Here is a 27,575-nt window from a genome sequence, read left to right on the forward strand (position 1 = left end):
TAATTAAGCATATCAATCTTGAAATCATAAAAACTTCACAATGTAAAATTGTCAATTTAATTTCCATTTCATTTAATGATTTAATTCCTTCCTGAAGAGGTTGAAACAATGAATCCCATAGGTAAGGCTAATTGCCTGAACCGTGTAAGTAATTAGTAGACAGTCCCTACATTGGTATTGTAGAATTTGGTCTATTTCTAATCGCATAATTAATTCAAATAAAAACGTATTGGATATAAATTCCAAATCTTAGAAAATGTAATTTTCTGTCACAAACAAAAATCTGGAACATAATTTAAAAAAGAAAAATAATAAGAACAAAATATTTTCTTATCAGGAAAATATGGACAATGGACAACTACGAACCTTGCACAAATATCATATCCAAATTTCAAAGACGGAAAAAAGTTATTATTAAAGAAATTTTATTCTTCTAGTTTCATATGAATGTTAGTTTTCCACAAATACAATAAGTTATGGAATTTAAAAAAATAATGACAATTTTAAGCGTTTAGTTAGTGACTTTAATTGCAACTTGGACAAAGAGACATACATACAATTAAAGTAATGGATATTTATATCACCAGACACAAAATGAAAATGATTTTAGATTCTAAATAAAGATGTATACTCCAATTATTAATGGTAAATATCTCATCCTAAGACCAGCTATTTTAATCTATATTGTCCACAATGCTTTTTAGAATGCACCGTCGGCTCACGAGAATTATTTATTTCAAAAAATATTTTTAATAACTACAAATAACAAGCTCTTTTTCTTTCTTATTTAAAATAGGCTTTGAATATAAACTACATTCAAAGCATTGAATAAACTATATTGAATATTTAATTAATTTTGAGTAATTTGTTCCAATAAGGATAAAATGTTAATAAAAAAAACAAAAAAAAAACACGGATTTCAGAAGCAATAAAGTGATAGATATTCAGTGAAGCTTCACTTTAAGACATTTTACACCAGGCCTGAAACCAAGCATTACGGATGATTTTCAAAAACCTATTCAGCCCCTAAATAAAGTTTATTTATAAAGCATTCCAGAGGGGAAACATTCTCCTAAACAGAATCTGTCATGGGAGAATCAGGGTGCGCAGCCCAATTTTTCAACAAACGACAAGTACCTTCTAAGCACTTAACAACTATTTCTAAGCACTTTAAAAAATATAATTATGATATGCACGCTGATAAAAATGTTTTCTTCCTATTGTTGAAAGTTCTTCCCGTATACATTAACAAAATAATTTTCAAAGACTTTACATGATCATGATAAAATAACTAGTTTCTGACTAAGAACTCTCTTCTTGTAATTTAGCCAGTATAAAAGCAATTTATACAGAACTTCAAATATATTCAATATTGAGTGGCTCATACTATTTTTTTAAATTAATTATTTCATTTCATTCTGAAAAAAGTTTTAATTCAAAATTCTAATTAGTCTAACTATTGTTTTAAAAAGGTAATCAACTGTATTTTTTTAAATTTAAATAAATGTTATTTATAATAGCATATACAACAAAACATTAACAAGATTAATATTATTGATCATACTGAATTTATAAAAAATTTGTAAAGAATTAAGCAAATTAAGAAAACTAATAAATTTATATTAAAAATTGAAAATAAGTACCTTTAAGCACTTTTTAAAACAGATACGCCCCTATGAATGGGGCGAATTTTTTTTTTTTTTTTTTTTTTATAGTCTAAGGAGAGAGACCAATTTATTGTCACAATCTTTGTAATACATATCGTAATTAAGAGAGATTTCATAATATGAATCTAATAAGTATCATACTCCTACAAATTTTGACCATAGTTCAAAGATAAATGTTTGATTTAAAATACATGATTTTCGATACATGTCATTAACATTGAATTTTGATTGAATAGAGAATTGGAAAAACTTTCTCATTTTGCTGTAGTTACATTTAAACTTTTGTTAGTAAATAGTCAAAGAAACATTTAAATTATCGCAGGATGCTAAAATTTTCATTGAGGGCTCATGCTTTATGCACCTAAAAATTAAGAGCAGATTAAGATCTGAGGAGTTGATACCACTTAAAACAAGTTTTCCTTCTATTTTTTTCCCCAGTTGGATAAAACATAGAATGCAAGATATCTAAGTTGCACATACATTGTATATTTATATTTTAAGAATTCCTTTAGCATACTAACTTTACTGAGGTTTCACAGCACTAATAAAAGTGCTTTTTAAATTTTATGACATTTTTAAACATCAGAATAAGGTTAATTTTAAATTTGCGCATCTAAATTCTTTATTGAAATATATTCAAATAGCTTTTTACCTAAACCAATACACAGATGCAACTAACCATAAAGAACATGTCCTCTTTGAACTCGACGTTTGGCCAAACAACAGCAACTGCAGAAACAGCAGCAGCACAAAGTAATGATCAAGAAAATCACCACAGCAGCAATTACTATACCAGCCAATATACCAGAGCTATAAAAATATACATATTTAAAAATATAATTAAATTAATATACAACAGAAGTACACATAATTCCTACAAATACACAATTTAGTTTTTATGGTATATAAAGAATCTATACGAAAATATTGGCTACAAAGCATATGCTAGCCTCCATAAAATTTTGGAGAATTGCAATAAATTAAAAATAATGTAAACTGGATGTTTAAACAGGACTATGCATTAGCTAACAAGACCAAATAGACCAGAGTGGTGAATGAGCATTTTTCAAACATGATATCATCTGAAGAATGCCCATCCTACTCGCCAGATCTTAATCCTGTGGATTACATGGTTCATTTGAGTCTAGAGACTGTACTACTAAACGACACAAAAGTGGGAACTTTCTAATGCAGTCGCTCCAGTGAGAAGGAGCCATGTTATTTTATGATTCACCAGTGAATCAACGTTCAGTTTATGTTTTTACATTAATTTTAATGTCAATTTAGAATCTAGCAACATGTCTAAAGGATAGGTTTGAGTGTTAGGAATATATTCAAATTTATACTCTATCAACTTTTTAATTTAAAATTCTTCTATTTAAGAAACAATATATGATAAAAAAAGTTATGAGGTCCTAAGACTAGGCTTTAATCTGTTAAATCAGGTCAATAATACAAAACAAAAAGTGTTTTCCCCTATTGATTATCTTTCATTTTTTTTTAAATAACAGATTACTTATTTTATTAACCTATTAAAAAAAACACACCCTATATTCTCACCTAAATATATTTTTGTTACATGGTTCAATGTGCCTTATTTAGCAGCAAGGATATACTACTGTTCAGGAAATACTTTCAAAGTTGATATTAGTTCTGTTTCGTTCTGTCTGTTAGTTCTGTAGTTGATATTAGTTCATTACATATTTCCTAGCTTTTTAAATTCACAAATTTCTGATGTTTATACTTATTTTTAATTCAATCTTATAACTTTTATAAACTTTAACTTTTTCAATCAATATAAAAGCTAACTTTGCATACAATTTAAATGTGCAATGATTTATTAGCAACAATTGTATATTCATTTACTTACATATTAGCACTATAAGATTGCTTTAATGCATGAGCCAATTTAGCGGTTTTCCCTTTTGTCAAATTATTGTAGGATTAGTTTAACTCTTGACGAAACTCACATTTTAATAAATCGTGAATAACAGATATTTTCCCAAGTTTCTAAGCGTCTCAATACTTTCAACTTGGACATGGTAGTTGAAAGGCTAAAGCATTTGGTTTTTCTTCATGGCCTGATTTTTAAAATTCTTACAAAAAACTTAAAATACTTAAACAGTAAAACTGCATTACAACAATATTTAGGAGACCAAATAAATATACCCTTGGAGAGATATATTGCTATATTGAGGACCTACATATTTTGGGAATACAACTTTTTTTATAATTTTAATATTAATAAAATAAAATAATAAATTTAATAAAATGCTTAGTTTAAAAATCCAACACTATTAAGACTAAAGGGGAAGAGCTTTACATAGAATAATCTAACATCACATATCTAAATTATAAAGATTTGCTAATGTAATATGAGTGGTCATTTTTGATTTATCTGGTTCCAACATGAATTATCTGGTGGGTGATAGAGGTAAATTTGTTGGCGGCTACCTCTTTTCTTTCCACATTCCACTTTTTGTGTTACAAGTATCTTAATGATTTTACTACGTAAGCACTATAAAAAAAATATTTTTTTAGTTTAAAAAAATGCAATTAAAGTAATCAGATATTATAACAAATCATGTTTACGGGAAAAATAATTAAAATATATATATATATATAATAGGTTTGATTTTAAACTTGTTCCTTTTACTATCAGTAACTTCTATATCAGAATGAAGTGCAATGACTATCTCTGAAAATTTAAATATCTTAACATAAAATATTAAGGTTAGAATTGCTGCTCTCAGTTATGTTTTATCTCTCATTTTTCATTGTTAATTTTTTCTTTCATTGTTCATTCTTTCTTTTTTTTAATCTTCTGCACCTTGTCTGTATCTTCTGCATTGTCTTTTGGTATGTGCATGCCAAAGATGATAGCAGATAAACAAAAACAAGTAAACAAAAACAGCAAATAAACAAAATTATCAACATCAGCCTACTCTTAGAGGAGTTTCTTTTCGTCAGAAATTAATTCTACTTTATGGCTTCAATAAAAAAAAACAAAGTCAGTCACATCTGAAAAGATGTTGAAATCAATAGTCAATAAAAAAGGAGGAAAAAATTAGAAAAAATATATCAGACAATTATGAAGAAATAAAATCCTCTCATTTAAATACATTGAAAGAAAGTTAGGATTTAATTTTATCGTGCTTAAATTTTGCCTTATAGGAAATTCATTAGCAAACTTGCTGTTAAGCATTTAATGAAAAAAATAAACAGAAGTTATCGAAAATGTTTATGTTCATGGGGGTGCATTTCTAAGAACTAAAGAATGGTGAGGATGAGGTGTCAAATGACAAAAAGAGGCATTTGCGAGTGAGTGGTAAATGATGGTAATTTTTTTGGTAGCCACTTCATTTTATTTAGTCGCCATGAGGCGAGTGATGTCTGCTAATTTTGTTCTTTAAAGAAATCAGATAGGAAAGTTACACCTGTAACCTCAAGAAGGGAAACACTTTTGGGTGCGTTGGAAGAGATTTCATTTGAAGGATGTGGTCATATTGAAATCTGAACAAAAGCCATTTTTACATTGGAATAAATACAAAATCAACAGCAAGTCTTCTCCTTTTAGAAAAGTCTGAAAAATAGCTAAGTAAGACAAAATAAAAGTTTTTTTCAGTACTTAAAAACGAAAATCATCAAAAAAGGGAGAAAATAACATTTTACAAGGGTTTATTTATTGCTTTACAGAATATCACAATATTGAGGGGAAAACATTATGGAAGTTATTGTATTGAATTTCGAAGTGAGAAAGCACTTTATTTTCTTGTTATAAAAGAGTTGGAAAAAAAAAGAGGCCTTGCTTTAGATTTACTATTTACATTAATTAAAAATAGGTTATAAGAAAAAATTGCAGTCTTTCGCTTCCCCTACGCAATGATTGCTTGAACTTAATACAACATCTATGAATGCCTTTAAACACAATAAAAATTTTCTGCCTCAGAAATTTTGTTTGAAACCAAACAAAGTAATAAAAAAAAATTATACTTAGAATTTTATTAAAGGATCATTATCAATTTTGAAGATAAAAACATTAACAATTTTATTTTATTATGTATACCCTGAATAAAGCATTTTTTCAGCATTTCATTCTTCAACAAACTTTACAATACAAATATACATTATATAAATTCATAATTACAGTTATAAGTATTAATAGTTTTAGACCTTTTGTGAAAAATTAAATATTAATGTTATAAAAATATTGTGACTTATTTTTAAAATCAGTGAAAAAAATTATAAATTGTAAAATAATTCACTTTTTGAATGATATAGAAAGAAATTTATAGTTATCACCTTTCACAACTTTTTGGTTTTATTATACATTCTGGTTTTTAATTTCCACCTTTACTGTGATAATTTATCAAATCAATTCCTTTTCATAACTTAAAACCTTTACTATATTTAAATAGGATTTAAAAAAGACATGTAAAAAATAGAGAATGCAGAATGTCTAGTATATCATTGATAAGTCTTTAAACCTGGACATAGCTCGAAGCTTGGCTCCATTCGTGTAAATAAGCATTTTGAGCTATGATCTGATTTTAAAACTCCTTGCCGATATACTCAATACTGATTGTGTGGTTTTGAAATATTTGTGAGTATAAAAAACAATATAAGAATTTACAAATGTAATGTTTTCATTTTTGGTTATGCAACGTTTCTATTTTCAATCGAAGAACCATTAGTTCTGAAAAATTTGTAAATTACAAAAAGAAAAACAAGGCCTTGCAACAAAATTCAAGATAAAACTTACTTTTGTTTCATGAACTCTTCAATGTCACAACATTTATGCAGACCTTTTGCAGAAGTTTCGCAACAAAATATTTCATCGTCATCATTCACAAGTGGTAAAGGACAAGTCATAGATGTTAATCCCATCTGTGAACACTCCAGAGCCATTGCTACTTAAAAAGAAAAAAATAAAATTAAAATTTTTTTTGACAACTGTAACTTAAAAGTACAGTTATCAGGGGTCTGTCCAGAAATTTCGTAAAAAGTCCTATTTTTGTAAAATTGTGAAAAAACTATTCATAATTTGTGAATATAAAATAAGTGTTAAGTCACAGTCTTTCAACCAAGGTCCTGCTTTTGTGAATTTGTGCAAATAAGGTTCTGTTATTGCAAAAATTTCTAAAAACCTTTTCAAGAAGTTTCTAAATTGTAAATAGATACAAGATTCTGCTCAACAATTGCTGCTACTAAATTAGAGATGTAACATACAAATATTTGGTATTTAGCCTTTACTGTTCAACACAAAATATTCATTTCGGATGAATAATAGAAACAAAATCACTCACATTTTTAATAATTTCAATTGATATATTTCAAATAACACAACTTAGTAATGTATCACTTTTAATGTGTTATGCATTAAGTAAACTTAAACAATTTTTAAATTTATGATATTTTATTTAAAAAATTGCCAGAAATGAATCTTTATTTACATAATATTCTATTAATTAGTTTTATGAATAAATATGAATTGATTAATTATTTATATACAAAAAAAAATTGTGATTTACGCACACGATGCTTGTAAAAGTAGAAATATTTTCTTAGAATACTACATTTGGAATTTAAACTTAGGGAAACCTAGTTTGTCTTTCTGTCCCCCCCCCTGGAGGGAAGGGTTTATTCGATTAACAAAACAATAATGAAGATAAACAAATTTGTAAGGGTCCGATTAAAAGATAAATTATTTTGTGAAGGTTTCGTTAACGGACTCAAATTTCTGTTTAGCAGACCCCTGGTTATACAATGAACATTAAAAATTATCTCATTAAAAAAAAAAGTATCAGCACTAAACTTAACTAAGAGATGCACAACCTTTTTGAGTGAAGGGCCACTTGTACGGAAGGTAGATTAATGAAGGGCCGCAAGCATATTTAGTAATTTTTTTCTAAACATTAATGTTCTAGGCACTAAATATTTTTATCAATTTAATAACATATTTGCAGAAAATTAAATACTTCTAATTAGTTAAAACTAAAAAAACTTTTTCCTTTCTTCACAATAATTAATTTATCAAATATAAATATATATACACATAAATACTGGGGGAGGAAGGATATATAAATTTTAACCAAAAAGAAGCAAAATGTGCAAGTGAAAAAAAAATATAAGCATTTTATAGAGTAGAGGTGCACAACTTATTGTAGTCAAGGACCAATCGTACAGTACGTAGATTATCGCAGGGCCGCACACATATTTAATCATGTTAGAGGCAAATATGATAATTTTTTTATCTAAACATTAATGTAAGCTCTAAGCACCAAATTTTTTTATCAGTAAACTTATCATATTTTCAGAAAATTAATTATTTGAATTTATTTAAAACTTAAAAAACTGATACATTGTTTTAAAAAACTTTCCATTTTTCACAATAATTAATTTTTATATATATACGGAAATATTGGGAGGGGAGATATAAATTCTTAACAAAAAGAAGCCTACAGAATAAAAGTGCAAAAAAGCATTTTATAGAGTAATATAAATTTTAATTAAATATTTTAATAAAAGAAAAGTTATGTTTGAACAAAAACTAAATTAAGAGAAATTTTTAATTGTGTTCATAAGTTACTCTCGCAGGCCGCATGCGGCTTGCAGGCCATAGCTTGTGCACCCCTATTATAGAGTAATATAAATTTGAACTAAATATTTTAATGAAAGAAAATTTATTATAATGTTTAAACAAAAAACAAATTAAAAGAAATTTTTAGTGCATTCAAAAGCACACGCAGGCTGCACATGAACAGCAGGTGGGCAGCAGTCTGTGGGCAGCAGGTGGTGCACCTTTAGTTTAAGATCATGATTTATTCTTTTTTTAAAAAATTTATTTAGCAGTCAAAGGATATTTAAGTTTCTGAATTTTATAAAAAGTTATAGAAACAAAAACATTGAATCTAAATTTTATATATAAAAAAAGTAAAGAAAAATTTTAAGTTCAAAATGGAGTTTGTAACAGCATTTAATTCCTAAATATTTTTCCTTCAAAAGGAATAACTTTGTAGATTTTACTTTACAAAGTTTTATAAAATTATCAAGTACACAATATTCTTTTAGATCATAAAGAAAAGCCGTTGCTTTTGTCTGATGTGGAACTTTCACTTTCTACCAGAATAAGATGAAAAGAATAAATTTGTTGGTATACTCAAAGAAATTTGAAATAATTTTAATACACAATAAGCAAAAAACTTTTGATTGCTCTAAATAAACACATAGAATAAAAATTGTTTGATCCAAGTAATAACATACAAATTAAGCTTAATTTACTCAGATTTCATCATCAGTCCACATCGTCACAGATTTTTTCATTTAACTATTAGTAAAAATCATTAAAATTTATTTTTATGCAAACCAAGTTAAAATTAAATTAACATTGCCCTGAACACAGACTGAATTAAACAAAAAAAAATCTCTTTATAAATGAATAATTAAACAGAAGTTATAAAATTATAATTAAAATATTTACCTTCAGGTGCCAAAATAAAACAAACGGCTCCTAGTAAAATAAAGCTTAGACAACTCATTTTCCTAAAAAATAAAATTTGGAAATCATTATAATTTGAAATTTAAAAATTCATTTCACTTTATATACATTAGCATATCTAATGATAATCAATACATTTATAAAAATATAGGCACTACACTACATATTGATGTTCTTATATAAAAATAGTCCCAATACTTTACCAGTAATGATTTTAAAACCAAAATCAGAATTTTGAAATGTGATAAAACAAAATGGCAAATGAAATCAGTAGATTATAAATTAAGAACAAACTAAATTACTAGCTTGAAATCTATTCTTTTACTGCATAACTACATTAATGAATTCTTATATTGATTAAAATGTGAGGTTAATTAAATATTATAACAATTGTGCACATTTCAGCTGTAGCTTATGTTGTGACTTTTTATTTGTTTTTATTAATACTTTTTGTATTTTCAATACTATAAAAATCAGAAATTTGAAACCTGTTAGCTTGGTAACAATTTGGTTTTCCAATTAACAGTTCCTAGATATGTGTCACTGATTCTTATCGAAATCTCATTCAGGGTTGAATCCTTATGACGAATATTTAAAAGCTTTAAAACATTTATGCAGGGCTTAAGTAGTTCATTAGACAAGATAGCAATACTAGTTTGCATAAATCAATAACCATCCGAGACTTCCACGATATGAAACGAACTCCCCACGAGCAAAAACACATTTCATCAAATAAGTTAGAATTGCTATACCAAACGAAACAAGTCAATGCATTTAAAAAATTATATAAAATAAGAACAATTACCTTCGGTTTAAATTTAAAAGGATACGTGAGGGGTTTTCCCCTTTTCAAAACTTAAAATTATGTTTTAAAAATAGTTGTCTTCAGAGAAAAACTACAATAGTTAAAAACAAATGCATCTAAAATGAAAAAAAAAAAAATCATTCAGCCAAATGTGATATTCTAAGAAATAGTTCCTAGATATGCGTCACTTACTCTTATGGAAATCCGCATTCAAGGTTGTATCCTTATGTCGAATGTTTTCGAGCTCTCAAATATTCATGCGGAACCTTAGTAGTTCATTAGAAAAAAAAGCAATACAAGTTTGCATAAATCATTAACCATATGAAACTTCCCACGAACAAAATCACATTTCATCAAATAATCTATTAACCTTCGGCCTAAATTTAAGAGGATACGCAAGGGGTGGGGATATTATCATAACTACGGCAAGTTGGCGAAGAGTCGCCGAGGAAGGAAGATTACGTTTCTGGCGGAGGGAACCAGTTTTCCTCGGATCATGACGTTTACGCCTCTTCCTTCTCATTGGCTCAAATTCCCTGACTACTCCTTAGAACTTATCGGTTAAGATATATCAGTTATTAAGTAACCGGTTCCGATTTCTTGTTCATAAATAACGTGTACAAAATATNCCAAAAATAAAAAAAAATACACCTAAAATAAAAAAATCATTGCGAAGGTTGAAATTAATATTTTATAAACACAGAACGGTAAAAAAAATGGGTAATGTTTACTTTCAACTAAACAAAAAAATTTCATATACAAGTGGCTTTAAACCACTCGTTTAACGAAAATTTGTAAGATAAATATAAGTAAAAACATAATAAAACAACCATACTTGCTTGTTTCTAATGATCAGTGCAAGTTTAAAAATAAATCTATCAAGAAGTTCGTGATTAAATTTCCTGAATGAAGGATCTAAATTGAGTGAGTCAATTTCTAAGAATTTAAGATTACAAACGAAGTAGCAAATTTGGTAAATGGGAGGAGTTTTGTTTTGAATTTAGAGTTGAGATGTACTCAAGCGATATTTTTCAACAAGTTCTCATAATGTTGGTAAACAAATTATGTAATTATATGGAATGACATATAATTTATAGAATCAAAATTTTTAATTGTTCTCCTTATTAGTAAAGACTAATTTAAGAAACAAGTATAAAATATTTTTTTGTGGTGGCAACAAGAACTCTACACACCCTTTTTACTTTTTGTTTTGCTAGCTCGATTTAGAAATTGACAGCTGTGATTGTAATACTTCAGAATTTATGTGCCGTATAATACTTTCTGCCTCGCTATTGCATATAGTATTTAATTGTTTCGTTTAATAATAAAAAAAGGTGATAATTCAACATAGTTGAAAATTATTGACATAAAAATGTCTAATTCAGTTGAAATTGCACCTATGAGAAGTCTGGATGATTTCTTATTGGAATCAGCAAGATTTCAGATACCTAATGTCAAAGACATGGATAAATGGGCAAATCGAGTGTGCAATAATTTACTCTACTACCAGACAAATTACTTTTTTATGTCTGTAATTGTTTTTCTTATTGTTGGGTGAGTTTTAGTATCACTAATATACCAATGAATCAAACGATATATTAATGCCAAATCTCCATTAATTTTTATTATTAGTTTATTCTTTAAAATCGCATAGTTTTGATGTTTTATAAGTAATAATTATTATTTCAGTATTTCCTAGTTATTTTAATTCTTTGATGTCGATTTTTTTTCTCTAATTCGATAGTTACATTTTCCTTCAAACTTGCATTATCATTATTGTTTGTGCAGTTATTTAAAAATTCAGTAGCCAATTTTATGTAATTAACATGAGTATTAAGGAAATTTTAAGGGATATCCCCGTATCATAATCTGCTGCTCAAACTACAACAATCGCCAAGGCGCTAAATGGATTTTAAACATGAAATTTTTCTTAAAATGGCATGTAGAGATTTGCCCAGTGGTTGGCTATGAGTTATACCTGCAGAGGTTTCCGTATTGTGATCTGTGGTAGAATAATCGCCAACTCTTAGCAACTTCTGGGCAGTGGCCTGCGAGAAACTAAAGAAAAAATCACAGAAAGGGATCAACTTGAAAGGTATAACTCTTAGCCACCCCCAGACAGACATCTACATGCTTTTTTTAAAAAAATTTTCAAGTTTAAAATCTATTTGGCAATTGTAATTGGCGCAACATATCACGATATGGAATTATCACCTTATACCCATCAAAATTGTCACCTTCTGTAATGTTTATTTTTTTTACTTTTTTGCAGACCACTGTTCAGAAGTTGCCAAGACTTAGTTATTAGTGTGCCACAGATCACAATACTGAAAATCTTCCCAAATTTCATCTTCCTTTGAAGCCAATTAAACTTTCAAATTTTTCCATTTAAACTTAATCAGAGTTTTTACATTCGTTAGTGTGTAGTTGTGGAAGTAGTAGCTTTTTAAAGAACGCTGAATATTCTCTTCTATTTTGTTATCAAAGATCAAATTCTGCTATCAAGGAAATGATTGTAATGTTCCCATTTATCATGCCATTAAAATAAAGGTGTTCGTTCTCTTTGTTATTCCATATTTAATAAACTCAGCAAAATTTCTAAAGTTACCTTCATTAATTTTATACTTTCACCTGTTGGGGAAAATATAATAATGTTTACTAAATTTATGAATATTTATGGTTAAATTTCTGTGTGCACTTGATTTCTGATTCAAAAGGAATTGGAATTAGCTCAATTTTTTGTTAGCTATTACTCATAAAATTATTTATAGTGTATTTATTATTACAGGTAGATTGCTCTTTATTATTATTGAAACAGTGAATATTGTATGTATAATGATGTTGAGGAAAGTAATAAGTTATCAATGTTTTATGGATCCTGTGATTGAATTTCTATAATAAATGATTAAATTTTGATGTTTTTAATTCAGAGCAGCCAGAACAAATTCTCATTTTTTTAAAACGTAAAACAAAATGGTTGTTGCCTCCATCTCAAGAAAATTAAATTAATAAAAAAATGTGAAAAAAAATTTATTTTATCTGCTCCCAGATAAACCAAAAATATCTAATATTTTGAAAACTCTCAACGAATAAATATAAAAGCATAAAGGCTCATAAAATATTTATTGTATCATGGACTGAGAAGAATTACATAGGTTTAATCAGTGGCGTACCTAGAACTTTTGCCGCCCGGGGCGATCTCCAGTTTGCCGCCCTTTCTATTATAAGTCAATCAAATAGTGGTTTTTATAAATTAATACACATAAATAANTATGTTTCCAATTTCTACTAGGAAAATAATAAAATGATGATTAAAATAGAAATGGTATTTTAATCTGAACTGAGCCTAATTTATAATTACTGTAATGAACAAAGGGCCATTTTAAAATTATTATTACTATTTTTTTAATTTTATTTCACCTTTTAGCATTCTAACTACTGAGCCTAACAGTTCTAACCTTTTGAGAGACTTAGAATGGTGAAAAAAAAAATTATTTTCATCAAATATATTGATTATATTTGTTGATAAGTGTGATGAAAGAAATATTTTATACTAGGAGAGAATTTTTTTCGAATAAGGCTGCTTTTGAAGGGTCATTATGAATTTAGTTTTTGTATTAAATTGGAAATTAAAAAATACATTGTGATAAACGCATTTTAAAAAATCAATGAAATCCGAACCAAAAAGCGGTATTTTCTGTCAAAAATACTAAATTGATTTCTGTAATTCTTTCCCCATAAGAACTTTTGATTAAATAATTATTTTAATCTTCTGAAATTACAAAGAAAAAACAGTGTTGCCTTGCACATACTGCCCATATATATAGAAATAGACATAGAAAATAACTTACTCAGTGAAAAAACGTGTAAGTTAAAAGTCAGTTTTATAAATGTAAGATGGTTAGTGTGTTTAATGTTTGTCAGGTATGCTAAAATGACCAGTATTGATATATCTTTTTTCGGAAAACGCTAACATAATTTTTGAAACTTCGTTTTGTAAGATAATTTTTTTTGCTATTGTCAATATATTATTTTTAATTTGAAATTTATTTTTTGTCTATAATTGTAAAAATTATTTATTAAATGTTTCTTTTGAATTCATTTTAACATATTATTGTCTATTTTAGACTTATTCATCCTGCTAAAATGCTTTGTGGCATTGCAGCAATGCTCGCAGCCTTCGGATTATTCTGCTATGTGACTAACTCAAAAAGAACTGCAGCAAAATTCAAACGAGATCACCCTGTAGTCAGTCTTCTAGTGATTTTTTCTGGTAATTCATTTACATTTAAGTCTAACATCTCTCAATCTGTGTTGATTTATTATTTGCTGAAAAGTTTATTTTTACAAAAAAAAAAGAAAAATATATTCCATGAAAAGTTTTTGTGTTGAAAGCTTCCTAGAGGCAAGAATAAATTTGCTGGAGTCAGGGTCAATACTGGATACTAATTCTTGATAGTTAAGAATTTCATCATTATCTTCTGTAAATTGGCCATGGATATTGTAAAATTATAAATTGTTCTTTTATAATTTTTAGTACAGAATTAAATTTCCTGATTCATAAAATCTGAAATCAAATTTTATTCAGCTAATTTGCAATCTTAAAAAGTTTACTTAAAAAAGAAATTTAAATTTATATAATTTATTCTTATATACTAGTTCATGAATATGTTCTAAAAATCTTTTTGTAAATGTCATTTTAAAAGTTGCTTTAAAACGTGGTACATTTCTGTCGGTTTTTTTATATTTATGTAGTTATTATTATTTGTTTTTTGAATTTTTGGACCAATTTCTATATTTTGTAAGACATATTTAATTCTAATAATGCATAAAAAAAATGAGAAACTAAAATTGAAATTAACATTTACTTTATGTTATTATTCCAAGAAATTTCAGGGAAAGATATTAATATCACATGCATATAAGCCCATAAAAATGCACCCCTTAATTCACTTTGACATGGCTTTCATTTAGAAGGGAAACTTCATTTTCACTTAGTGTTTTCTTTATGATTTAGTATAAGCAAGTGATATACATTTAAATTTATTTTGAATTTAGTGATTTCTTTTGATACAAATAAATAAGAGTAAGAACAAAATTTATAGAACTTAAACCAGAATTGACAATTCGTCTGGAAGAAACCTATTTCTTCCAGTATCCTGGAAGAAACTCCACAAAATGGAAAATAAACTAAAAGTCCAATACAATTGTTTAGCAATAATGTACGCTATTCTCATAAGTATTATGAGACTAGCGTTTATTTAAAGAAAGATAACACAAGAAATTTATAAGTTCTTTGCATTTACCTTTTTAAAAAATAACCATTTTCGCTTTAATTTTAGTAGTTTTGTATAGAATTTTAAAATCTACCATTTGAGATTTGGTTTAAGTATTCATGTCTTATAGCACTTGACTATAAAAATTAATGTGATTTGTGATTGTGAATTCAGCGTATGGTTTATTTTATCGTAGTGCATATGTATCATATGTGATTTGTTAATGTAAAATTTGATTGTGATGCTTCATAAAATTCTTCTTAAAATTGAATGAACAGTTCTTCGTAAAATTATATGAAATTAGGTTTGCTGTGTGTAATATTTAAGACTATTTTACTTAAATATCGGTGGATTACAGTTATTTTCATTTCTTAAGAAATTCATAAATTTTTTTAACTAGTTGTTGCTTTTTAATTATCACTTATTTAAAAATGATATATTAAGCAGTTTTGAAATTAATATTATTTCAATAAGATTGCAATTATAAACTGCCTAAAAAATTATTTTTAATGTTTGATATTTATTTATTTTTATTTTTAAAAAAGCTTCCAGAGTGATGTTTTCCTGTTTTTTCACCCACTATGAAGGAAACTTACATCTCTGGTTTAACAATTAAAAAAGTTAAAAAGCAATTTTTAGTTAGAAAAGGGCTCTAAAGTGGATGGGCTAGTAAAGTTCAGATTTAAACATTTCAACTCCTGGTCTCATATGCATTTAAATAAAATAAAATAATGAAAGAGTTGGCTTGAGAGACTTGGGAGATCGAGTATTTGCCTTCCAATGAGGTGAACCAAGTTCGAATCCCTCTAATGACTGGTTTGTACGTAAATTATATTCTTAAATATTTTGATATCTGGATTTTGCCAGTTTCTCCTGGTCTAATGGTTTAATAAAAATTCTTATGGTTTTTGTACATATTAGAAAATTCCCTAAATTTGAGCAAGTTTCCTAAAAAAATTCCCTTTTGAAATAGAATTTTCCAGAGATTATTGCTTGCTTAAATATTTAAATGAATATTACTAATGCGTAATGAAGCGATCCTCATTTATAAAAATCAATTTAAAACTTTTTTGTTCTAAACTGTTCAGTTTATATATTTTTACCTTTAATTACCTTTTTTAAATTAATTAAAAAATCTTTTAACTTTGATGAATTAAATGCTTATTACTCTTCAGAATTATGAGTAAACATAATTCATAACATTTCAAGTTTATTTAATGCTAATTATAACTGAATATACTGCAGTTAATCTATTTTGATGACTATAAAAATCCCTAAAATTTCCTATGTATAAAATACTAAGTACATTGTGCAAGAATTATCATGAAATTTATGTTATTTCAAACATCTACTGGATTTGTCCCTATCCCTGTTGGCAGCTATATGCTGCCCACTCTCACCGAACATAGTGATGACGAGGTTTTCGTGGTTTTCCTCTCCATGTAGCAGATTATATTCTTCAAAAAATCCTTTACAATGGCTGGTTTATTTCAGTGCTTAATCCAGGAGTTCCCTTTTCTTCTGAGTTGGGTTCAAAATTACAAGGCTATCGAGTTGTATAGTCAAAAATTAAAAATTCGGTTTGCTGTTGGACACTGGTTATAAAATTTGTCTGTAAATATGTTTATCTGTTGCTTTGTGCGGAATTTTTTGCATAATAAAATTTAATTTTAGTTTGCAACTCAATAATTTGTTTTCAAATTCTTGATTAGAGGTTTTTTGATTTTTGTTTAAAATTTTATTGTAGACTTGAAATTTTAGAAATGACTAATTAGAAAAAGTCTATTCAAAAAAAGTATTTAGAGCTTTATTGTCAGAAAAATGATATGCGGAAGTGCATTAAATATCACATCTCTTTATTATATTTTAGAGAAAGCTGAACAGTCAAAAGCTAAAACTTTCATAATTTTGTGCAATTTTGTCAACATTTTAAAAGCCTCACCACAAGAGCGGTGGAACAAAGTGCCGTTTTATATGAAGCTTTGAATCATTTACATATAGTGGCAGAGAAAATAATTTTAATTCGAATGTACTAAACAAAGAATCATACATTAAAACCTAAACTTTCCTGCTGCTGAAGGAAATTTCTTCATATAGCATAGAAAGTTGGAAGTCTGGTATTTTACACATAATGATTTTTAATTAATTAAATTTTTTTGTTGTTTGGTCATGGGAAATTAGTGTAAAAAAAGTGACTATGAGAAATCTGTACGAATGAGACATTTTCATTATAGAAAATTGATCTTATGAAGGAAAAAGCATTAAAAAATTTTTGTAAAAATTTACTAACAAAAAAATAAAATTTTTATATCTTTTTTTGTAACTTAGTTGAAAGTAAAATGCATAAAAGTATTTTTGGTATGTAAGAAAATTATTTCAATTTATTTAATAGTGAACTTTTAACATATATTTTTGCAATGTAAATGTATATTTTGTTTCTTTTTATAACATTAACTATTTTAATATTTTCTAATGTTACATTTATAGGAGGTTATTTTGTGGTCTATATGCTTGGATCGGTCCTAATTTTTCTGTTTGGAATCATGCTGCCTGTTCTTTGTAGGTTTTATTTTTTGAATCATCTTATTTTATACAATAGTATAAAACTTTTGTTCCTGATTTTTATAGCTTAACAACATTGCTTGAATTATTTATTAAAAACTGCTGGTTCAAAATGTATACATTGGTAGGATATGTTTGTACTTAATTAGGTAATTTTTGATATACCTAAATGTCTGTTACAATATTATTTAAAAAAAAATTTTTTTTTAGTGATCTGCTAATATTTTGAAATATTAAGTATAAAGTAAGAAACTTTTTTTTTAAGGAAAATTGAATTGTTATTCCTATTGTCTTCCTTAATTGATTTATTTTAGTTAAAATTATTTTTATTTACTTAGTTTTTTATTCATGTTCTAAAAACAAAAAAAAATTATTTTTTTTTTGAAAAATTATTTTTAATGCTTTATTGATTTTTTAAAAATATTATCTTTAAAAAATTTGTTATATGTAAATGACCTGCAGTATTTTGAAAAGTCTAGGATTTTTTTTATGGTGGAAGGTATTATAATGGTATTTTTTTCATTTCTTTTAGTTTTTATTATGTTTTTATTTGTAAATATTTTTTGCATTTTATGAATATTCTAAAAACGTAATGTTTTAAAATATGTAAAATTTTACACTTGTTAATTGTGAATTAATTCTCCAATCATTGAGACCTTGAGTAAAATTGTTTTTAAATTTCCCAGCTTTACACTATTTTTAATGCAAGAAAGTCTGCCGTCAAAAATTCTGAAAAATTATAAAAAAGGAAAGAAAAAAAAACATTTGTAAATAAACAAATAAAAATTATTGCAATTATCAATCAACATGTAGCATGTATTAGTGTCTAAAAATTATCTTTTTCTTCTTAAAGATGTATATTGATAAAATCTATACTGATTTCCTACTACAGCTTAAATGTAAATTATTTTTTTAAATTTGTTGTATTAAATTTATTTTCTGCTCCCTAAGATTTGAGATAAAATACATTCTTAGCCTTTGCACTTAGAAAATAGGATCTTTTGAAGGATAATAATGAATCAGTATTTATTTTAAGTATCCATATACTACAATTTTAATTATTTAAATTTTTGAGGGGACATTTTCATGTAGACAACTGCATTTAGGGAATACTGACTTCAACTATTTTACATGATTTTACTATTTAGCTATCTCCCCTTTTTAAACAAAACCTTTTAGGTCAATTTTCTAATAATTACTGCTGTTTATAAAAATAAAAAAAAATCCTAACATTTTTTTGCACATACAATCTATTTAGAATTTCAAATAAAACTATGATTAGAGAAATTTCATCAAACAGAAAATTGATTGTTTTAACAAATTCTGCTCAAAGTGTTCTAAATTTAATATTAAGTTTTAGTGTTAGACAGATTTTTGAAATTTTGATGGTGTTTTTTAATTGAGATAAGAAGCTCAAGATTTATTTTTGTTTACATTTGAAACAAAAACAATTTTCTAGCTCCTTACTTTCCCAACTTCTCATTAGAAAGTTTGCTGCTTATTGTACACGATAGTTTTGTTTTCAATAAACAAAATAAATAATATTATTTCTGAGCTCTGATCTGTTGCATTTTATAAGATTTTAATGATGTTAAGTAATCCTAGTGAGTTTGAACTAAAAATTTGTTGTAGCTATTTATAGATCTAGTGTTAAAAAAGTAGACATGGTTGCAATATTTAGAAAGAACTCACTTTTTTGGCAGTCCTGTTTGACTTCTTTTGACTTGTTTATTTTTATTTGTTGCAAGCAGTGCACCATGCATATGTTAGTGATAGTATTTAAGTAGAGTAATGGGACAAAGTTCATTTTTTTCATAGTTTGTTATTGACACGGTAATAAATGTTTTTTAACGATTTTTATTTGAATATTATTACCTCTCAAACCACATGTTTACTATCTTATTCACAATTTATGTACAGAATTATTATACAAATACATGTACTGTCTTCACTATTTACTGTCTTCATTATTTACTCTGTTCACAGTTAACATAGAGAACATGTGGAGCCAAATGGCCTCAAAATATGCTGGATATAGTTATCCAAAAATGTGGGCCGTAAAGAGCCTGTAGTGCTTCCTAGCGTGGAAAACACTGTCGATACATCTCTTTTGAACAATGAATATTTATATTAAATTACAGTGTTTAAGTTTAGCTGTTCTGCTTATTTATAGTCAGTAATTGCAAAGATTGGCATTATGCACATGGGGTCCATAAATTCTGAGCATTAGGGCATCAAAAACGTTGTAGCCAACCTCAACTATTTTACTAAAATTTAAGATAACAGCAAAGTGCTAATTTATACTCCTTAATATACTAGTTATTAGAAATTGGACCTTCTACTAATAATTTTACATTCTTATAAACATCTGCTTATGCATATCCATTAAATTATATTTCACAATGAACTTCATCTTTATTTCCACTTTATCTAACATTCAAAGCAGAATCACGAGTTTATATTTCTTTAAAATTAGTATGTTATATTTATTAATCTATTCATAGAGGTTGAAATAGGTGACGAAAGCAGAATCAAGAGTTTATGTTTCTTTGAAATTAGTATGTTATATTTATTAATCTATTCATAGAGGTTGAAATAGGTGACGAAAGCAGAATCAAGAGTTTATGTTTCTTTAAAATTAATATGTTATGTTTATTAATCTATTCATAACATTGTTATATTTATTAATTATATTTATTAGATATGTTATATTTATTAATCTATTCATAACTATTAATATGTTATGTTCATTAATCTATTCATAACAGTTGAAATAGGTAACAATTTAATATATATTTTGCAATGAACTTTATCTATATTTCACTATATCTAACATTCAAAGCAGAATCAGGAGTTTATATTTCTCTAAAATTAATATTTTATATTTATTAATCAATTCATAGAGGTTGAAATCGATAAAAAAATGTATTCTTTCAAATCATGAGTTTTATGTAGTGAATTCCATAATTTTTCTTAACTTATTGTTCTTTTTTCAGTGATATTCATTCATTCCTCGATGCGGTTGAGAAATATCCGAAACAAGGTCATCAATAAAATTGAAACAATTGGTTTGAAAAAGACCCCGATGGGTCTTTTTTTAGAAGCGCTTGGGCAAGAACATTCTATTATCACCTAAAATGCTGTGCTGAATCATTTCAATTTGCTGTGAAAACCCTCTTTGTGAAATATTCGAGTATCAAAATGTAAAATATATATGTGTGTTTGTAAATTGAAGCTAAAAAGTCTATCGTAGCTATTGATAGTGATTTCAGAAAGCAATGGTACCTATAAAAATATTTTATGTCAGCTGTGTTTATTTTTGTACAGTTTTTCTGCCTAGTTATATTGATTCATTTATATGAATTAATTAATATCTCTAGATTTACTGCACAAGTAAAAGTGTGAGTTTAGCGACATATTTTACTTTATCGAGTTATAAAATGTATCTTTGGTTTTTAATTTAATGTTTTGATAGAAATCCTATTCTAGTTTTAGGGATCAATCTAAGAAAAGAAAAGAAGCGTACTTAAGTAGGCTTCGCAAAATTTAGAATCATAAAAAAAAAGCCCTTCCACAAAATTCTGAGTCTTAAGTAAGATGCTTCACAGAAATCCAAATCTTAAATAAGAACCCATTGCAAAAATCACAATATCATAAAAAGACCTTTAATTAAAATCTGGGAAATTTAAATAGATCTTTTACAAAGTTCTCGACTTCAAAATGTTTCTTTCTCATAAACATAACAATTTGTATTTATTTTTGTGGGAATTTTCAACAATTGCAAATTTAAGCACTCCTGAAAAATTTACCAAAGTATGTGAAATGACTTTTCTAACTACCAACAAAAGACAAATTAATTTTTACTATACATCAATATTTAAATGTACATAAAATAGTAAATAAATGCGGTTTTCATTTAGATACATATTTCATAAACTTTGAAAAATTTATTTTTTCACAAATTTAAAATTATTTTTCCCTGAATACCAAAAACCGAATCATGACAAGAAATCTTGTTTTGACTCCTGAATTTTCAGCCTCAACTGTCTTTATTATTTTTAAAATTGTAGATAAAGATTAAGTCTTATTATTTTCTCATTAGATGTGGAATAAATTATGTTCTCCTGAACATAATTTTTTTTTTTTTAAAGTGGTGTAACTATGATTTACATTAATAGCATGTTTTTATTTATCATTTTTATTTATCAAACAACTTAGTTTACACTATTTTTATTTTAACTATATTTAAGTAACATATCAGAACTTTTATTATTTTAAAATAAATATTTAGTTCTTGTGTTCGATGATACTTGGTTGTGCAATAATTTTTAGTTTTTAAGCTGAGGGTAACTATATTTTGTATTATTTATACTTAATAATACACTTTTATTCAAAATTTATAGTTTTGAGTCTTTGTTTGCAACATTTTTTTTAAACTGAACTATGTTGCTGATCAAAATTTTTATTTAAAAATTCAATAAATACTGAGTAGGACTTGATTGATACAATTGTGAACAAATGCTTATTACTATTTTTTAATATGGTCTAAGGTTTAACTTTATTCTGCTTGTTCTTGTCTTTCCACTTTTGCACTTTTTTGTAAGTTCAAGTCAAGTTTAAAATTTATAATAACATAAGACAATGAATTTCAGAGAAAATAAGTAGAATATTCTATATAAGCAGATTAGAGTTTTGAACAAAAGTGCATAATGCTTTTTTTGTTCAAATTTTTTAATTATATATCAGACTTTGTTTACAACATTTCTGTTTTCAATACAATTGTGTGAAATCAAGATTTTTATTATTTTTAAAATAATAAATATTGATTGTAGAAATCTGTGATTGAAATCTATTAAATGAAAATGCTATAAATAAAGTCTGCCATAATAATGGCAGACTTTATTTATAGCATTTTCATTTATAATACAGCTGTATCACTTATTAAAGTTTTATTATTTATAAAATGAATATTGATTAGGGTTTGATTTATTTTTGACACAATTATGAAAAAATATTATTTTTGAATATTGAGATGTAACTGTTTTTTGTTTGTTCTAGTCTATTTAATAATGCACTTTTGTTCAATATATTTAAATATGAAGCTTTGTATACCTTTTTATTTTAATCTCATTTTGTATAACACATTCGAATTTTATTATTTCTGAAATAAGTAAATCTCAATTAGTTTTTGTTCTATGATAGAAAAAGTTTTATCCTAAAGTAGTATGTTTAAATCCTTTTAATTTAATTTGTTAAACTCATCTCAATATTTCTGTTATTTTTAGAATAAACTAAATAAGTGTCAATTTTTGTATAGCAGAAGTTTGTTATTAATTTTAGGTATTTTTTTATATAATATTTTTAATTACTCTGAAATCAGGCAAAAAAAAAATGTTTCAGAAAGCCTTGTAGAGATTAAAATCAAGACTTTAAAGCAGCTGAAATTATTTTTTGTTCCTTGCTTAGTAAAATATGTCGTGATATTGATTTAACAATTCAAAGTATTATCTCAATTTATGTGATTTGTACAAAAAATGTTGATAGATTGGTGATATATAAACTTTCAAAAATTGATCTTTCATTTTTTTTTATATATACTATACATATATTTTTAGAACTGTATATAATGTGTGTATTTCATTTAATATAGTCAATTTTATGAGATATAAATACTCAGTTGTGCCATAACAAATCAATGCTATACTTAAGCTTATTAACATTTTAGAGCTTTTTTTTTGTTCAAAATTTAATTCTGTTGAAAATTTAATTTTGTTAAAATTAAACTTTTATTTTGCTTCAAATCAAGTAATCCATCTCACTATCTCTGTTTAAATTTCGGAAATTTATATTGAGATATAAAATTTTAGCATTTGATACTGATACTGACCTGGTATGCATTGTAGTTTACATTTATGTAAAATAACTAAATTTAATCGAAAATCACTAGAAAATTTTCAGAATAAAAATTGCTTTTAGAAAATAGAATATTTTATTGTTTAAGCATCTAAAAGTTATAAAATTTGGTTGTAAACTACTATCTTCAATCTAATCCATTTATTTCAAATTTTTTCTGTCATAAAATTGTTACATAAATATTATTTGCAATTTACAGAAATTGTGCTAATGTTGTACTCTTAAGAGTTTTTTTTTTAATAAAAAAATATATAAAGTTTCAAAATTTTGTTTTGGGTTTTAGCTAAGAAAAGTATATTTTTATATGTTAATTATATTTCAGTAAGTTAAAAATATATATTGTAAAATACGGCAATAATTTAAGAAAATAAGTAGGATATTCTGAATTAATATCTTTTTAAAATATATTTTGATTATAAATTAAAATGTAACCTATTTTCTTTCTTCAAATAATATTTCATGTTAATATTAAATTTTTATGTATTAACTTTCGTTTTGAGCTTTTAGAATTTATTTTACTTTTTTTCTATCTTGATTGAAAATTTTCAGTGCTTAAGTCAAAAAGCGAACTACTGTATGCTAAATTTATTGATACAATATTTTTCAGAATTAAATATTTTAGAAACTAGGTTGTTTACTACTATTTTTGTTTTGAAAAAAAAAAAATAATTCTCAACTTGTATGTAGAGTGAATCCAAAGAAAATTATATGAACAAATTTCACTTTTGATTTAGAATTAACTGAAGGATAATTAATTGAATATTTTTATATTTGGATTTGCAGTTCACTTATTTTAAAGATAATTATTTGAAATATTTCTATTATAATTATATTTAAATTTAATTCCTTTATAGTTTTGTAAGTGATCCAGTACAATTGTAGTTGTCTTCCACATTTGCCCGTCCTTTATTCAACAAAACTGAACAAACCATTGTTGGAAACTGCAGTAATTTCACTGTTTATAACTTGAATATTACCGTGTATTTAGTATGCTCAATCTTTACCAGAAATATAAAATAATTGTGAATTAATTCTTTTTATAAAGCATTTTACTTTGGACCTTTTTTATTTCATTTATTTTTGTGCAAGACAAATAATAACTTATTCTGATATGATATTTGTATCTTAAGTGCGTTATAGTGTTCAGACTATAAATAAGAGAACTTCTCAAAATGTAATTGAAGAACTCAATAGACAAACACGTTTAATACATTTGTGAAAATCAAAAGAAAGCTTAGAAACACTGATGAACTGCTTATAAAAGCGATTCATGTTTTGTGGAGGAAGATCATGTTTATTAGCAAGATCTCCCACTAAGGTCTTCAATCACACTAAGAATTATTTTTAATTGCAGGAGAAGAGTAAGAAATGTATATTGCATAACATTAACTTTTTTTTTCATTTCTATGACTAATGCAGTGCTAGCATAACGCTTTAAAAACACGTAGCCAATAACAAATTATGCTTAAATTATCTGTGAATAATAAGAAAACAGATAGTTAATTTTTCATTTATCATGCTAATTTTATATTTGAATATTACGATTTTTTTTCTCCCTATGTAGAAACAGGTATTATCTCTAACAACTAATCAACTTAATTGTCTCATTTGAATTAAATTTAAATTGTTTTTGCACAAAATATTAAGCTTTTTGCAAGTAGATTTGACATTCTTGTAAATAAATTTAAACTTTTTGCCAGTCAAGTTTTTAACACTTAAAATTTAAAATTCAAAAATTTAAATTTATTCTTAAAAAGCATGAAAATTGGTCTGAGGCTAAGTTTAAGCCAATTTACAATAATCGTGATTTAGATTCTACACCTTTATTAAATTTGCTTTAAAAATTTGGATTGTTTGCGAATTATTAGAAAACAGCTAGTTAATTTTCCGTTTATTTTATACTAAAATATTGCAAAAGTTTTTTGGTTTTGTTTCTAAAATATGTATTATCCCCAACAATTTGAAAGCAAATCTTCAACTAGAAAATCTTAGTTTTATTAAATTTGTACAGTTTTGCTCACCAGTCACATTCTTGTAAATAAATTTTAATATTTTGCCAATCAAGTTGATTATTTCTCACTTAAAATTTGAATTTCAAGAGTTTTAATTTATTTAAGTATGAAAGTGGGAAGTAAAATTAAATTTAACTTAAAAATAGTTTGATTTAACATTCAAAAACTTTATTAATTCTCTTTACTAATGATCTCTCAATTTTATAAATTTGAATAATATGTTTTTAGATAAGTTATTTTTATTGCAAACTTGTTGCGTAACATTCGTTACACTCATAAAGCAGTGCTTAAGAAATAAATCTCTATGTGCCTGTATGTTGAATGTACTTTAATAACAAACTTTGTGTATTGTGTTACAAATATTTTAGTTAATTTTTATTTGAGTGAGTGATTTTGTGTTTTTTTTTTCTCTTTTTTTTTTTATCTAGTCTATGATTTCCTACCTACTTGCATTTATTTAAATCCCATGTTATGTAGCTCAGTTGTAATAAGAAAATTAATTTTGTAAGTTGACTGTATTATTTTTTTAATGTTAGTACATTTGGAAAAAAATATATTATAAATTATGAAAAAGCATGTTGAATGTAAGTATGAATTTTAATTTAATTGATGGTAGGTCGTATTTTATGGTAATTTTATTGCTGTTATGTTTAAATTGAAATGATTATTTTGATGAATTATTTGTTTTATAAAAAAGATCTAAATTTTTATTTTTTTCATTAGAAATCTTACTAATGTATATTTTTTTGAAAATAATTAAATATTCTGTTTTCTTTCGTTTGGTGACTTATTTTGCTTCTTAACTTTTAATTATGGGTTGGCAGACAATAAGTAATTGTTGTTAAAATAAATATTGATCTGATGAAAAATTTTAAGAATTCATTTACTGTTTTTTTTGTGTTTCAATTTAAATACTCATAAGATTGACTCAACAGAAATATACTTTTCAATTAGCGATTCTCCTTAGCGTTCTACACGAGTTAAACAAATACGTTTTATCTAATTTTTCAAAAATTTGGGAATAGTGCATTTTTGTTTTGTTTTTTTGAGTAAAAGTAATAGAAATCACTAAAAAATTAAAAGCTCACATAAATTAGGACAGTGGTAGGCAAATTTGTTAGCCAAAGAGCCAAATATGAACATTACAACAATTTTTAAAAAAATTGGGAGCTAAATCTGCTTGTTTAGTAAACTTTTATTACACTAAATAAGTAGTACACTAAATAAAACTAAATTTCATACTTAATAAATATTTATTAATGCAAACAATGTGCTTGCAACAATGTGCCTTGGAAAGTTTCAGTAAGTCAGGTTTGTATATTGTTGTTTTTAATTTTAGGCATGATTCCAAGATCTCATCAAAAAGACGACTTCTCAGTTTATTCTTGATAATGTTCATGCTTGAAAAAGATTGTTCGCATATATATGTAGATCCGAAAAGGGAAAGAACAGCAAACGCGAGGTTTTTCAGCTAATCATAAGAGTTAGGAATACTATTCCAAGCGTTGAAAATGATCATGTCTTCCTTCTCCTGGTCATTCAAAGCTGACCACTTGGATCAAATTTTTTCTTCTCCAATATTTCCAATTCAACAGAAAGACGTTCGAATTTAGAGCGCCATATCTGCTTGTTTTTTAAATCCAGCAATTGTATTTCAAAGCTACCAATGTCAATTTCAAGAGGGAAAAATTTCAACTCGGTTATCGTAGCATTAAGAGGATTTTAATTTATCAAAATAAGATGTAATTTTTTTCTTGCCAAGTTTTTTTTTAAAAATGAAAATATTATTGCGCCTTCCGTGGATATTTGTGCCAGAGCCGCTCTTAAGGAGCGAAGGAGCCA

At 26.0% G+C, this 27,575-nt stretch overlaps 2 protein-coding genes across 5 annotated transcripts in view; one reads left to right on the forward strand and one right to left on the reverse strand.

The window, feature by feature from the left end:
• The window catches only part of LOC107449730 (uncharacterized), a 23,338-nt gene extending 12,245 nt beyond the window's left edge, over positions 1–11,093 (reverse strand). Inside the window, exons 1-4 of one of the 4 annotated variants that reach the window (XM_016065353.3) lie at positions 10,806–11,093; positions 9,148–9,209; positions 6,430–6,580; positions 2,347–2,477 (exon numbers count right to left, since the gene is read on the reverse strand). In XM_016065353.3, coding sequence (XP_015920839.1) covers positions 2,347–2,477; positions 6,430–6,580; positions 9,148–9,205 — 340 coding nt within the window. In that variant the 5' untranslated portion in view covers positions 9,206–9,209; positions 10,806–11,093. Of the gene's footprint in view, positions 1–2,346; positions 2,478–6,429; positions 6,581–9,147; positions 9,210–10,162; positions 10,414–10,805 lie in introns of those variants that run through there. The other 3 variants (XM_016065356.3, XM_016065354.4, XM_016065357.3) reach the window with 3 other exon arrangements.
• LOC107449729 (PRA1 family protein Jwa) lies at positions 11,030–21,325 on the forward strand. The gene is made up of 4 exons (XM_016065352.3): positions 11,030–11,524; positions 14,098–14,243; positions 17,734–17,805; positions 20,805–21,325. Exons 1-4 carry the CDS (start codon positions 11,343–11,345, stop codon positions 20,942–20,944), a joined length of 540 nt encoding a protein of 179 aa, XP_015920838.1. The 5' UTR covers positions 11,030–11,342; the 3' UTR covers positions 20,945–21,325.
• Positions 21,326–27,575: the final 6,250 nt, after the last annotated feature.

This window comes from Parasteatoda tepidariorum, chromosome 7 (assembly GCF_043381705.1).
Source record: "Parasteatoda tepidariorum isolate YZ-2023 chromosome 7, CAS_Ptep_4.0, whole genome shotgun sequence".
NCBI lineage: Eukaryota > Metazoa > Arthropoda > Arachnida > Araneae > Theridiidae > Parasteatoda > Parasteatoda tepidariorum.